Source organism: Cyclopterus lumpus, chromosome 15, assembly GCF_009769545.1.
Source record: "Cyclopterus lumpus isolate fCycLum1 chromosome 15, fCycLum1.pri, whole genome shotgun sequence".
Lineage (NCBI taxonomy): Eukaryota > Metazoa > Chordata > Actinopteri > Perciformes > Cyclopteridae > Cyclopterus > Cyclopterus lumpus.
In genome coordinates, this window is record NC_046980.1 from 22279304 (window position 1) to 22295190 (window position 15887).

The following is a 15887-nucleotide window of genomic DNA, read 5'->3' on the forward strand; positions in this document are numbered from 1 at the left end:
CAAAGTTAGTGTTTTCGTAAGGGTAATCATAGTGACCAAGTCTGGACAAAGAGAGAGAAACTGTACTGCGTTCAATCCGATCCGATTGTCACAACTAAGACAACCCCAAAGAGAAGCACTTATGAACACTAGCATCACCAGTGGCTCTCTTTGAAGTGATCTGAGAGCGTTTCCCATACAATGTCGTCTTCCGGCCGGCTTCTTCTTCCATTCAGTTGCTTTATTCACTTAAAACTGCCCCAACATTTAGCACTTACTGAATTCAACAGTCAATGCTCAAGTTAGGGTAGTATGAGGATTTAGCAAGCGTGTGCTTTGCATTTGTCTCCTGCTGTCTCTTGATATATATATCTGTTGAAGAACACACAACCAAGACAACTCCAAAGAGAAGCACTTATGAACTAAAGAATCATCAGTGTCTCCGTTTGAGGTTATCTGAATGTGGTTTCACTGAGATCTATCTTTAGTAGAGCATATCTAACCAGAGTTTTCGAATGACATACCTGCAGATGCATCGATCAGAAAAACTACCCCAACAAGAAGCACTTACTGCATTGAAAATCAAAGTTAGTGTTTTTGTAAGGGTAATCATAATGACCAAACCTGGACAAAGAGAGAGAAAAACTGTACTACATTCAATGCGATTGTCACAACTAAGACAACCCCAAAGAGAAGCACTTATGAACTAAGGAATCATCGGTGTCTCAGTTTGAGGTTATCTGAATGCGATTTCATTGAGGTCCATCTTCCGTTGCCATCCGTAGTATTTGTCATGCTCAACCGCCCCAACAAGTAGCACTTACTGAATGTAAACACACAAGCCAATGCTCAAGTTGAGGCAATATAAAAGACTTCCAGTGAGGGAGTTATGGGTATCCCCGTAGTGCACATGGTTCTTCCTTGGATCCTTGCTGTGTCCCAGAAGCTGTGGAAGTGATGTTTCTTGCACAGATTTGCCCATCTTAAATACAAAATGCCGGCCAGTCACATGAACTCTGCCTACTTTTAGATGAAGTTTCAATGGTCTCGATTAGGTCGGTAAACAATGGCGCGAGGAAGAGACGATCATCCTTAAATGTATGCATAGCATTAGCATTTGACGAGTGGTCAATTAGACTGCAATGAGTCATTTTGGTGCCACTCTGTGCCAGATGGTGGCCTGCAGTTGCAGCTCCATCAGCAGTACTTTGAAAAAAATTAAAAAATAGTTAGCACTGTATATCTATTCCAAATAGCATATTCAACCGCGAGACCTAAAGACAGCTTCTAAAACAATAGACAACACATCTGAATGCGAATCCAATGCAGAACGACCGAGTAAAATAAAATAGCATGCCTCACTAGAGTTTTCAAAGGACACACAGCAGACGCATAGATCAGAAAAACTACCCCAACAAGAAGCACTTACTGCATTGAAAAACAAAGTTAGTGTTTTCGTAAGGGTAATCATAGTGACCAAGTCTGGACAAAGAGAGAGAAACTGTACTGCGTTCAATCCGATCCGATTGTCACAACTAAGACAACCCCAAAGAGAAGCACTTATGAACACTAGCATCACCAGTGGCTCTCTTTGAAGTGATCTGAGAGCGTTTCCCATACAATGTTGTCTTCCGGCCGGCTTCTTCTTCCATTCAGTTGCTTTATTCACTTAAAACTGCCCCAACATTTAGCACTTACTGAATTCAACAGTCAATGCTCAAGTTAGGGTAGTATGAGGATTTAGCAAGCGTGTGCTTTGCATTTGTCTCCTGCTGTCTCTTGATATATATATCTGTTGAAGAACACACAACCAAGACAACTCCAAAGAGAAGCACTTATGAACTAAAGAATCATCAGTGTCTCCGTTTGAGGTTATCTGAATGTGGTTTCACTGAGATCTATCTTTAGTAGAGCATATCTAACCAGAGTTTTCGAATGACATACCTGCAGATGCATCGATCAGAAAAACTACCCCAACAAGAAGCACTTACTGCATTGAAAATCAAAGTTAGTGTTTTTGTAAGGGTAATCATAATGACCAAACCTGGACAAAGAGAGAGAAAAACTGTACTACATTCAATGCGATTGTCACAACTAAGACAACCCCAAAGAGAAGCACTTATGAACTAAGGAATCATCGGTGTCTCAGTTTGAGGTTATCTGAATGCGATTTCATTGAGGTCCATCTTCCGTTGCCATCCGTAGTATTTGTCATGCTCAACCGCCCCAACAAGTAGCACTTACTGAATGTAAACACACAAGCCAATGCTCAAGTTGAGGCAATATAAAAGACTTCCAGTGAGGGAGTTATGGGTATCCCCGTAGTGCACATGGTTCTTCCTTGGATCCTTGCTGTGTCCCAGAAGCTGTGGAAGTGATGTTTCTTGCACAGATTTGCCCATCTTAAATACAAAATGCCGGCCAGTCACATGAACTCCGCCTACTTTTAGATGAAGTTTCAATGGTCTCGATTAGGTCGGTAAACAATGGCGCGAGGAAGAGACGATCATCCTTAAATGTATGCATAGCATTAGCATTTGACGAGTGGTCAATTAGACTGCAATGAGTCATTTTGGTGCCACTCTGTGCCAGATGGTGGCCTGCAGTTGCAGCTCCATCAGCAGTACTTTGAAAAAAATAAAAAAATAGTTAGCACTGTATATCTATTCCAAATAGCATATTCAACCGCGAGACCTAAAGACAGCTTCTAAAACAATAGACAACACATCTGAATGCGAATCCAATGCAGAACGACCGAGTAAAATAAAATAGCATGCCTCACTAGAGTTTTCAAAGGACACACAGCAGACGCATAGATCAGAAAAACTACCCCAACAAGAAGCACTTACTGCATTGAAAAACAAAGTTAGTGTTTTCGTAAGGGTAATCATAGTGACCAAGTCTGGACAAAGAGAGAGAAACTGTACTGCGTTCAATCCGATCCGATTGTCACAACTAAGACAACCCCAAAGAGAAGCACTTATGAACACTAGCATCACCAGTGGCTCTCTTTGAAGTGATCTGAGAGCGTTTCCCATACAATGTCGTCTTCCGGCCGGCTTCTTCTTCCATTCAGTTGCTTTATTCACTTAAAACTGCCCCAACATTTAGCACTTACTGAATTCAACAGTCAATGCTCAAGTTAGGGTAGTATGAGGATTTAGCAAGCGTGTGCTTTGCATTTGTCTCCTGCTGTCTCTTGATATATATATCTGTTGAAGAACACACAACCAAGACAACTCCAAAGAGAAGCACTTATGAACTAAAGAATCATCAGTGTCTCCGTTTGAGGTTATCTGAATGTGGTTTCACTGAGATCTATCTTTAGTAGAGCATATCTAACCAGAGAAGCACTTATGAACTATACAATAAAAAAAATACAATCCTGTGTTTTTTTTTTTGAAGGGGATTTTGTTTTGCAGCGGAGTGTCATCTATTCACACTTTTTTGCCAGCTCTCATTTCGACTGGTTTTGCACATGTTCACCCTCCATGTTTTCAACAGCATTGCTGTTACGTTTCAGCCACTCATTGTTTGAGTTTTTCAAGGCGGCAGTGATTGGCAGGTGATGACAGGTGGCGTGTGCCAGGTTGGGTCAAACCATCCTTTAATGGGGGAGACTCTGGGTTTTTAGGATAATGAAATTGAATAGCCTGCTGAATATAAAATTCAGCTTATGAACTCAAACTTATATTTTTTTGAAAATGTTTTAAATATTTGTGAAGAATTTTCGAATCAATGCTAATTTTAATTATATATATTTTTTAATCACGTACCCCCGCCATTTTTACAGCATAGAAGAAGGGCAAAAACCTCAGTGTGTTTTGTGCAGCGAGGTTCTGGCACAAGAAAGCATGAGGCCGTCCAAACTGAAGCACTCTTCTCTCAAAGATAGACCTGTGGAGTACTTTCAAAGAAGACTTTAAGACCCGAGGACATCACAACAGTGTCTTACCTGCAGCCATGCACATGGTTTAGAGAGACGTTGGATCAATCCGCAGCAGATAAACTGAAAACTATACCTCTGTCAAATGACACCATAAGTAGGGGAATTGAAGACATGTTGGATGACATCAAAGAACAGACCGCAGCTCGAATTAAGGCAAATGGTCATTTTGCATTACAAATGGACAAATCTACAGACATAACAAATAAAGCAATGTGAAACATGTGTGGGACGGGAATTTACAGGAACAATTTCTCTGCACAAGAGAACTCACGGCTACTACGACTGCAGAGGACATGTTCAGCTCCGTGGACTTGTATTTGAGTTCAGTGGGCCTCAGCTGGGACATGTGCGTCAGTATCTGATGGCGCTGCCTGCATGACAGGAAATAACTCAGGGGTCGTGAGGAAAATGCGTGAGAAAGCTCGGAATGCAACTTGGCACCATTGTTTTTTACATGGAGAGGCCCCGGCAGCAAAGGATATGGTCCCAGTGCTTCATGGAACATTAAAATATGTAATCCAAGTGGTAAACTACATTAAACGAAGTGCAAAGAACACCCCATGTTTTCAAAAACTGTGCCAAGATCTTTTCAGTGGGCATGTACAGGTGTGTTATCACGCCGAGGTACGCTGGCTTTCGAGGGGAAAGGTACTGTCTCTTTTGTATGAACTACGAGCTGAAATCGCAGCGAAGAGAGTCAGCTGGTGGAGCTGTCATGTGCACGCTGAGAAAGAAATTCACGGAGGTAAGCGTCTCCCGGTTCTGGTGCAGCAGCGTGATCTGGAGCAGTAAAAGCCCTGCTACCCTTCAGCACTACCCGTCTCTGAGTGGCTTCTCAGCTCTGGTTCAGCTGAAGACTAAACACAGAAATAGACTGGATATTGAGCATGACCTCACTACTCACTACTAAGATCTCAGAGTGGCCTTGTCAACGAGAACTCCAGACTTTGAGACTCTTGTTAAGAGCAAAAAACATCCCCAGTTCTCCCATTAGAAATCTCTCCAGGCTCAGGTCTATGTCAGTGTTACACCTCAGGTTGAAGTGGGTGCTGCTTAATTTTCTGTAAAGCACAATGTTTTTCACTATTTATTTTGAGTTTGTGGAAAAGCTGCCCCTCAAGACACTGACGTGTTCCATAGTGAATGTTTGTCATAGATTCAGTGAGTGAGTGCTCTCAGTTAAAGTTAGGTAATTTTTAAACTACTTCTTAGTAGTTGGACTTTTTTATGTCCATTTGTGCATGAAAGCAAACTGCTGAGTCTGTTTAAAAAAAGGCTGGATTCTGAATTGTTATATATGTTGTAATACCTCGTGTCCTGAAGATGCATTTTTTGGTTTTTAATTAAAATGCAGCTAATTGAGCGTAAAAGGGAATAGTTCCCTCTCTAGCATCGCCACCAGCTGGTCGTTTTGGTTTATCATTAAACTTGTTTTCGTGTTGGCATACATATTCTGTACTATCTCAGGTTCAAACTGCACCATCTTTTCATTAAATAAATTTGAGAAGTTGAAAATGTTTCTCGATTTGAGTCTCGGCTTGTCATTCAGGGGTGATGCTGGGTCCCAGCCAGACCAGTGGAGAACCACTGATCAGTTTGATACTCACCTGTGGAACCAGCTTCCAGTTTTCTTCAGGGAGGCAGACACTCATCACAGTTTTGATAAGGCGTTAGGGCTGGCTAAGGCTTGCCTCAGACCAGCTTTTAGATATGCTGCTATAGGCCTAGACTTCCAAGGATATGCTGAGCTCCTCTCTCTATATGTATGCTTTCCACTAATGCACATTACAAATGTAGCTCCTTTCCCAGTGTCTTTTTGCTTTCTCGCCTCACAGGTGTCCATGGATTGTCGTTATATGTGGACCGTGGTTGTGCCTCCTGCTGTGTACAGTTTGTAAAGCCCTCTGTGGCTTTCAAAATAAATACATTTTAATTTAATTATATTAACCCTATGAACAATTTAGTATAATGTTTTTGCCCACTCAGATGGGATTGATATCTAGTCTGGCACATGCACTACGACGCCTCTCTCCAGCACAGTAATTTACCTCCAGCACCTTTCATCAAAATGATACCTCTAAGTGTTTCTACCAATAAGATACTGCATTTGGGTTTGAAGAGCACTATTGTTTCTTGTGGTTTCTAAAGGTTATTTGTTACTGATTCGTTTTGGACAATAGAGCCATGCATTTCTTATTATTTTGTAGCTCAGTATCTCTCAGTCCATCTACTTTGATAATACAAGACACTGGGTTTCCTTGGTACATACAGCCACTACTGCAGCACACTAACATGTTAATGTAAATGTGTTAAAGTTTAACACATTTACCTTCACATTAACATGTTGGTGGTTAAAGTGTCGCCTCCTCCGACAGCGTTCAGCAACTGCGTCATTCAACAATTCCGCCTGCAGGTCCCGTGAAGCTGGTGGGAGGAGCTACAGAGAGTGGGCGGAGCGGACTTATCAGTCCAGATAGGCTGAGGAGAGAGGAGAGAAGAGGAGAAAAGAGGAGAAGGACCACAGAGGAGAGGAAGAGACGACCGTGTGATATTTAGTTTCTTATTTCTCAAGGAAAGTTGTCCAAAAACGGCAACGTTGTTCAAAGCGATGGGGAACCGGGTCGCCCGTGAGGACTACGAATGGGTGTATACGGACCAGCCGCACGCCGACAGGAGAAAAGAGATACTGGGTGAGCTACTTTATACGTGTGCACGTTGTGGATGAACCTGGTTAGCTTAACGTAGATATGACTGCGTTAGTTAACTCGGTGTGGTTGTGTGATAGCCGTTAGCTAAACGTACTATCCGGTGTTACTACCGGCATATCAGCTGACTCGCTTTGCTAACGCAACTTAGCTAACGGTTCCATATCCGCCCGTGTATTCGCCAAACAATGACTAACTTCCTCCGGTACGGTTTCATGTCGGTGGGCGGGTTTTGCCGTCTAACGACAGACGTCCGCCGCCGTGTCCTTTTTAACCAACGCGTGAACGGTCACGCGATGCAAAAGCTAGTTGCGGCTAGTTAGCCGAATGAAACAACGTCAGCTATGCAACCTTTTGAAGTTCCAGTAGTCGAGTCGCCACTCCTTAAACTGGCATCACGCCAACTCGCGGTGGAGCTTCTCCCAGAACAGTTGCAGTAACGGTTTGCATACGGCCATATTTAACACACCACAACGCACGTCCTGTACGCCACTGCGTGAAGTTACTGTTGCCTTTTTGAGAGGTAAAATAAGCATTAACATAAGGCCCCGTCATGCATTCTGTGTGAAATAGATCTCATGTTTGTATGACTGCACCAGTTTGTAACATGTTTATTGTCAACGGTCATTAGGTCAGATAAAGACATTTGAAAAGTGAGCAACTGCACGTGAAGCTCTACGTATTGTGTTGTAGAGACACTTGCTGAAATGAGCATGTTAATCAGCTATCCCTAATAATTGATTAGTTGATTATGTAATCAACATGTTGTACACTCCAAATGCTCTTCGTTGATACCCAGAAGAGTCACAACCACAGCAAAATAAGAAGAAAGAGAAGAGACTGGCAGTGGACCGGGTCACAGGGATAGACTTCTAGTGGGTTATACATGACGATTGAGTGGGATTAGTTTTGTATCGGGTATTCAAAGGTCTAGAATATCACAATTATGTCTAGATATATTACATTAATTATGTCGTAGCCTAGTAGTTGTATTAACGTCTGTATGTAGTCAACAACTGTAATTGTTGGGCAGTGCATTAATGTGTTAGGATTCTGATCATATTGGTTCTTCTTTAATTTGAACATATGAGACGCGCTGGATTTAAACTAATCCGAATGAATGCGTGTCCAGCAAACAGCTCGCTGTCCACTTTTCTCTTTTTGGAGCACGCCATGTGAAATAACTTCTCTGAATCCACGTGATGCTACTCTGGCATCACGTGGATTCAGATACATTGTTTCTTTGGGAATTGTTGCGCCTTTTTCATTTTTCAATATTTTATTCAATTGTCTTCTCTCTAAAGATGAAGAAATACTTGACCTCGATTTCAAAAGTATTGCTGTGATGGTCAAAACTTTAAGCTGTCATGGATTGATTTCATCACTGGAGTAATATACCGTTAACCGGAGCAAAGAACAAAGTCTATCCCCCTGTGTGTGTGTGTGTGTGTGTGTGTGTGTGTGTGTGTGTTATTCAAGCTTCTCTTTGCTTTGTGGACACGCTACAGATACAGACCCCTTTGTTGTTTGATTATAGCAGCTGGTCTACAAGGCTCTAGACAATTATTTTTTAACCACCGTCGTAAAGATCATTTCATTTCTGAAGTCTGTGTAAACCATAATAAATGAAAAGCGTCACCCTTTTACTTAGTAATCTATGGTGGGGTTTTTTTCCTCATAAAAACACACAATTTAAATGATTAGGAAAAAAAAGATTAAACTTGATAGCTGCTGTATGCTGTCACATACATTACTGCTTTTATAAGCGTCCCACAGGATTGTAGGATTAACTTCTCTGTTGTCATTTTCTTGTTATAATCTCTTTATTGAGCTCTACAACAGATTTATAATTTAGTTAGCAATCCAACATTCACCTCCATAATGTTTTTACTTTGACATTAAGAGAACAGCACAGTGGTCCGACACGTCTGCTGCTCTAATTTCACAATTCACCACTCTTTATGTATCCTTTTTATTTAAAGTCACTTCTAGTGTAACTTTTATTAGGTGCTAAGTAGTGTGTATCGTGCCTTTTTTAAAATTTAATTTAATAAAATTTTTAAGAGGGATGTAGCTCCTTCCAAATAACAACTCTACCAAATCTGTTAAATATAGTATTGATTGGTATTTTTCTTGTTTGTTGTGTCTACTTTACCATTTATGACAATATTAAAGCCACCGCCTATCAAGTATAGTTTTAACTTTTCACAACATTGACCAATGTTCCTTCTTTTTTTCCAGCTTTCCTTTCACGATAATATATTTGCCTTTTATCCCTGATTTTATTTTAGTACATTCAAATTCCACTGAGTTAGAAAGGAGTACAGTCGCACCTCTTCTACAACCCTGATGGAATTAACTATAATGTATTTGCTTAGCCAAACCTCCTACGCTTCTCATGTTCCTGCCTGGACAAGTATGTCTCCAGTAGATATACAGTGGAGGAAATAGTTGTTTTGCCCACTGACAAAGAAATGAACAGACCATAATTGTAATGGTAGCTTTATTTTAACAGTGAGAGACGGAATATAAAATAATCTGTAACATCACATCATGTAATCGATACAATCAATCGAACATAGAATGTGACTTGTGCAATTTGCCATCCCCTGTTGGTGGGAGGAGGGTAGACTGGGCCCTCCCCAGTAGTGAAACGACACCTACACACTGATAAACCACTCGACTAGAAGCGTCCAACATTCAGCGCATGCATACATAAAGTTCACCCTCCATCGGTTTCCTAAACATATTCCAATGAGTTCCAAGTCTAAATATGTTGGCTGGGGTTTGCATATTTTCAGATGGCAGAGACCATAACAAACACAACCAAACAAAAAAGCCTGTTATGACCTCAAGGGCAGTCTAAATAACTAAAACTCTGTCTCTCTCGTGTCCCAGCTTTGTCTTATTACAAAATACCTAAAGTGTCTATTACTTCATTTTAAGGTGGTGGGCTCCATCTGAACTCTGTGAGCCTCTCTCTGGCACGCTGCGCTGGGGAAGCGTAAGATGGCTTTTAAACAAGCCAATCACAAATTCAGTGACCGATTTCCCCTTTTTTATCTTCCAGGACTGCATAAAAGCAGAGATTGTTTCTCCTCTAGCGACTCTCTACATCAATAATGTTGTTGTTGTTGTTGTTGTTGTTGCTCGAGTTTTGTTTCAGTGACCTCGGCTACACCCGGGTTTTCTTGAGTTTTGTTCATTTTCTTCTCAGACTTGCACCTCCTTTTGCGATTTCCCTCCTTTTCATATTCAACTTGATCTAAATTTAGTGTAGATTTATATTAATAGGAGGTATTTTGAAAGAAGTCCACACTTCTTGTCGTGCCACCAGAAGTCCTCCGTACCAGTTTTTTTATATTTTTTTTTACACGCTGCGCTAGTAAACAATTTAATCATTAACACATTGGTTGTTGGGTCAAGTGGGTTGCCGACACTGCAGTCGGACAGTCCGCCCCGGTTTAACAGGGAAGGGCATAGTGAGCGCGACGTTTACGGCCCCAAGAAGCGGCTCAGTCCGGTTGCCGTCGAGGTCACCGGGTCGGACCTTCAATTTTCGGACCCGGAAAACAAATTGAGTGAGCAAGTGAGTCGGTACATTGACTTGCTCGACGTGGAATTTGACTTTGGTCAATCATTATTGTTGAGCCCTGATACGCCGATTGAACCGAGACACTGACCATTTGATTTTGGGCTCTATGACGAATGATTCTCATCACTGACCTTAAGCCCCGTATACAAAGCTCCGTTCATCGTGGCAACTACAAAGGCCTCCTCTGTCATTTAATGGGCACTGTGACACAATCAGGTGATCTGCTTCAATCCCCTTGGATCAGGACTAGTTTTCTATCATTTGGGTTGTATCGTATTCTTTACAGCTTTGCAACTTCTCACTTTTAACTTACGTTATTTTGCGCAACACAAAGTACGCTATTGTGTTGAGAGTGAGACGATAAATAAAGATACTCATTGACAGCAGAGCCGTCTCTCCTGGGTTGAATTATTAAACTCTGTACCCACTAAATGCAGCAAAATCAGGAGACTCTCAGGCAGGGATTTATCCATACTAGTACTTTTTATTGATTATTTTGTGAGGGGAGGGGGGAAAAAAGACAATTAAAATGTATTATTCATATGTACATTTTTATTTAAATGTTTTCAGTAATTAAAAGAAGCACAAAAAGTTCTGCATTCCTGATGAAAATGAAAATTCTGGAACAATTCTCACCTTTCTTTAATGTTTCCACTGGATACCGTGTAACTGCACACACTCGATCCCCTAAATGTCAGTTGTTGACTCGGCTTCCCAGTCTGCTTGTTGTTGACAGTTTATTACATGTGTTTAATCTAAATAATGCTGCTGTATAAAACATTTCTCTTTTTTGCATTTTTTTACATCAATATTATTAGCTGAATTCCTTCATTTTAAATGTTTACCTTTATTAAATCTGATGATTGAATACAAAGTTTTATTTTCAGCATATGAATCTTAACTGAAGTCTCTTGTTTTTTCTCCTCTAGCCAAATACCCTGAAATCAAGTCGTTGATGGGTCCGGACACGAGGCTGAAATGGGTTGTGTGCATGATGGTAGCTGTACAGTTTTTAGCTTTCTACTTGGTCAAAGACTTGGACTGGAAATGGGTTCTGTTTTGGACTTATGGCTTTGGCAGCTGCATCAACCACTCAATGACACTTGCTATTCACGAGATCTCCCACAACGCAGCCTTTGGAAACAACAAGGCCATGTGGAATCGCTACTTTGCCATTTTTGCCAACCTGCCCATTGGTCTGCCCTACTCTGCCTCCTTCAAACGCTATCACCTGGACCATCACCGCTACCTGGGTGGAGACGGGGTGGATGTAGACATCCCCACTGAGTTTGAAGGCTGGTTCTTCTGCACACGCCTACGCAAATTCATCTGGATTATTCTGCAACCGCTGTTCTATGCCATTCGGCCCCTCTGCATCAACCCCAAACCTATCACTCGGCTGGAGGTGACCAACGTGGCCGTCCAGCTCACCTTTGACGTCCTGCTCTTCTGGCTGTTGGGGGCCAAGCCCGTGGTCTACATGCTGGCGGGCTCCATGCTGGGGATGGGCTTGCACCCCATCTCTGGTCATTTCATAGCTGAGCACTACATGTTCCTCAAGGGCCATGAGACCTACTCCTACTACGGCTCCCTCAACCTGCTCACCTTCAACGTGGGCTACCACAATGAGCACCATGACTTCCCCAGCATCCCAGGATGCAGGCTGCCCATGGTTAGTACCGCTGCATAAATATGGAGGTTATTGTTGCCCACGGGGGGCACAAATCATACTGTCGGCTGCATTTACATGAGGTTAGGAAGGCAGAAATCAATTGGTTGGATGCACGTCTAACTCGGCAGCGAGTTTAACGAAATCCTCTGACAAGCACAGGATGCCGTGGAGAGAATATAAAGAAGTTATATTGCTATTATATGAGATACATAGGTCATGATATTACATTGTGGGTCCAACGATACATGGTTCTTACAATCTGGTTCTGTCAATAAATGTGTAAGAACTGTAAATGTTCACTCCATGACTATTAGATTAAAGTCATCTGGCAACGTTAACAATATATTTATCTATATGCACTTTGATACTTGTTATGGTATTTAATGTGTGCAGTGGCACAGTGCACATAGTGCCACCCCTTAACAACATGCAGCCTGACCTGATTAGTGTTGGCGTAAAGTTAGCATGGTAAATGCTAAATGTGCATATTGTTTATTCTCTGCAACAAATGAGAACAGATTTGTATTTTATTCAGTACAGTAAAACCAGTCATGGCATTTCACATTTGCTTGGCACCTGTCTTACATCAGAGCTGAAAAGTAAACAACGTACTGTTATTATAAACAACTGTATTAATATAAATAAGTATAGTATGAAGTAACTAAGTATTATAAAATAACTGATTCGTTACCAACTTATCAGCACATGGTTTTGATCATAAGAGTTATAGCAGCTACACTCTTACTCTTGGTATTTCTCAAAGTGAAGGAAGGATCTTTTAATGGCTAACTTTCCAGGATATCAGTTCATTAAATCCTGCCAACGGACTGAGTCCTTAGTTCAGAGGACTTTCAAGGATGCAGGAATCGCCCCAAATCTGTTTCTGGACAGATTTAATGGGAAATAGCCAAATCCAGTTGCTGGATCTTTACTCCTATTAGATCCCCAAAGCCTAATGTTAAAGGTTTGTCCCGACGTTCGTAGCCTAGCGACATCCTCCCCCTCCTTCAGCAAGCTATTAATGGCACTGAGGCAGCACTGCACGGCAAAGAGAAAGAGAAAGTGGAAAGACTCGGCTAAGTTGACATTTTTAATGAGTTTTTATTTTGTTTGTCAAGTTTAAATGTAGTGTGTTTCAACAATTGGTCAGATAAAAATACATTTTTTTTAAAATTTTTTAATGAAGTCTGGTAGGTTTGAGGAGAATATACCAGTCGTTTCCTACAGAAACAAAAGTGAAACTACAGAATGTATGTGCTGTGTAAAGTGTCTTTGAAAGCAAACCTCAAATGTAACCCGGAGGCAGCGTTCAGTGATTATTCTTTTGTTTGCTCTTTTGTTTTCAGGTGAAGAAAATAGCGGCAGAGTATTACGATGACCTGCCTCAGTACTCCTCTTGGGTGAAGGTCCTGTACGACTTCATCATGGACGATGCACTCAGCCCTTACTCTCGAGTGAAGAGGAAGCTTCGGGGGGAAATCAAACAGGAGTAACGTCGCCGCGCGCCGGGGAACGAAGCTTCAGGGTCCGTCGTTTCAGCGGCCTCGGATCGCCATCCGGGGCTCGACAGCTTTTGCATATTAATACATTCAGCTTGGAAAATGAGAGTGGAAATTAATGTGAATGTTCAGAAGGACCGAGACATTGTGTGTTTAGATCAGTATGTTAGATGGAAAATATGAGTTTGTGTGATTTATTAGCAGTACCTGGCTCCGATCAAACAAATCATTTTTGCTATGTATTCTAAACGACCTATAAATAGATGGGTGGATTGTCATAAAGTCTGGTACACACACACGTCACCCTCAGGATGATCTCTTCTAATTTTGCAAAATATGTCGCAATACGATACATCTTCTCAATTTGTCCAATAAATAGTGTGGTTTAAAACTAACCCTGACGGCCACTGAAGGCATCGGCATTGTGATCAGGCACTTTCACTGCTGGCCCTTCTGAACATGTGTGCTCTTTACACATTGGATATGTAATATCTCTGAGGCCACCAAGAGTGCATCAGCACACTGATCAGGAATGTGTAAAGAAAACAAACGCCCACCACAATGAAATATGAGCAGACTGTTGGAAGGCAGTATTTATTTAATCCAACCATTTATTTAGAGCTCCGTTGTTCTCGGCTCACTACTTAAATAAGTCCGTCTTTCTGAAAGTGATCTTGGATTTTATACAAACCATTTCAAAACTCCTCCCAGAAGATTTATCGGCCTTGTCTCAATGTGAAATAGAAATAGTTGATGGCTCCAACGTCACGTGGCAATATGCCGTTTTGGGCAACTGGATCCATTTTCAATGTGAATCTTTTCGTCATGACACCCAAAAGCTGTTGTAACTCTGCCCCAAATTTCACAAGACGCATATGTCCCGACCCAATGGATGACTATAGCCATAGCACCACCTACTAACAGGAAATTAGCAGTATCTGACAAAGATCGTTTCAATTAAAACATGAAGTTCAAATGGTGTGGCACACATATGAAATACAGCAACGTGACCCAATAGGACAGAATGGGTGTCATTTCCAACACGAGCTTCCTGCCTGCACCTCTGACACGCACAGGCCGTCCTTAGCCGCTTGCAGATTTGTATTTATTTGTTTATTTGCTCATAAGAACAAAATAGTTAGAGATCAACATAAAAGCAGCTGTGTGTGTCCAAGTGGACCAAAGTTGAACCCGGAGGGAATCCACTCGTCCTTAAGATCCCTCAGTATGAAGTTGGTTGGAACGTGATCTGGTTTAAAAAAGGAACAATGCTGAGTTTATGGGAAGGCTTTAGTTTGCTTCGTTAAATGGAGTTTATTTTATTTATTTTTTTAATTGATCTGCTCTTTAACATGCAACACCTAATGTACCATAATATTATGCAACCTGTTGTCATGCTCCAAACAAACTGTTTAAAGTTGAGATGAAAGCGTATTATTCCTCAGTGCCTCAGAGCTTTGTTCGTGGTGTCGATTTAAATGTATTCACTTTGATGAAATAAAGCTAATTTTTGACTGCTTAAAAGCCAAGGAAATAAATAATAAAAAAATAATTAAAAAAACGTTGTACCCGTTACAATAGAGAAGGGCGGCATTTAGACCGGGGGCTTCAAACCCCCGAAAACCACCATGTGGAAGCTTATGCATTTGTCAGGTGGAATAAAACAAAACAAAAGATTATAAAACATGTACTTTTCAGCAGGAGGGAGCATACAGGTTGACTCGACTTCAGGGGCAAAGTTAGCTGGGAGCAAGCTGTGTGCAGAGGTTCCCGATGTGGAGATACACAACGTGTGTCCACGTATGTATATTGTACACATCGCTGTTGATTCTGATGAGTTTTGACTTTTATTCATGGCATTAAAAGTCCTTACTTAATCTGCTATGATATCAAACTATATAATACCTGAAAAAACAGCAGAAAATAGGAGTTCAAAACTGGTCACGCGGTCTGGATCTGCCCCTAAAGGTGGCGGTCCTGGACGGGTTCTGTGTTTCAACGTCGTCCCCGTGTTCTTTTATGGACATGCCGAAACATAAATACTAATATTCCAGAAGTTGCAGAAAAGTAGAGACAAACATCTTCTGTCTTTGACTCCACAAAGTCATGTTTGTTCAGCAATTAACACAAAAACTGACTTTACTCCTAAACACGCAACATTACCATAGTTACACACTGATGCCATTAAAGGGACCATGCCCACTTGTTACTCCACCAGTGTGAAGGGAAAAATGGCACAGAAAAAGTGCATATAATAAAATACAGGCTTGTTTTAAATATTGCTTGGGAGAGGGACGTCTGCTACAACATATTTTGCACTTAGCGGCTCACGTTGCTGCAGGACTTAAAGTAACAGGTTATTTTCTAAACAAATGTCTCACAATTTGTAATTCATTTTCTGGTAAATGAATATCAAAGTTTTATTTTCTCATAAATGTAACTATGACTCCGGTGTCCTGGCTCCGTAATTAGGGTTCCAACATCAATA

The 15887-nt window shown here is 41.3% G+C and overlaps 1 protein-coding gene across 1 annotated transcript; it reads left to right on the plus strand.

The window, feature by feature from the left end:
- Positions 1–6372: 6372 nt before the first annotated feature.
- On the plus strand, positions 6373–15845 carry degs1 (delta(4)-desaturase, sphingolipid 1). Its single transcript, XM_034552753.1, has 3 exons — positions 6373–6618; positions 11158–11900; positions 13247–15845. Exons 1-3 carry the CDS (start codon positions 6537–6539, stop codon positions 13391–13393), a joined length of 972 nt encoding a protein of 323 aa, XP_034408644.1. The 5' UTR covers positions 6373–6536; the 3' UTR covers positions 13394–15845.
- The last annotated feature ends 42 nt before the right edge of the window (positions 15846–15887 follow it).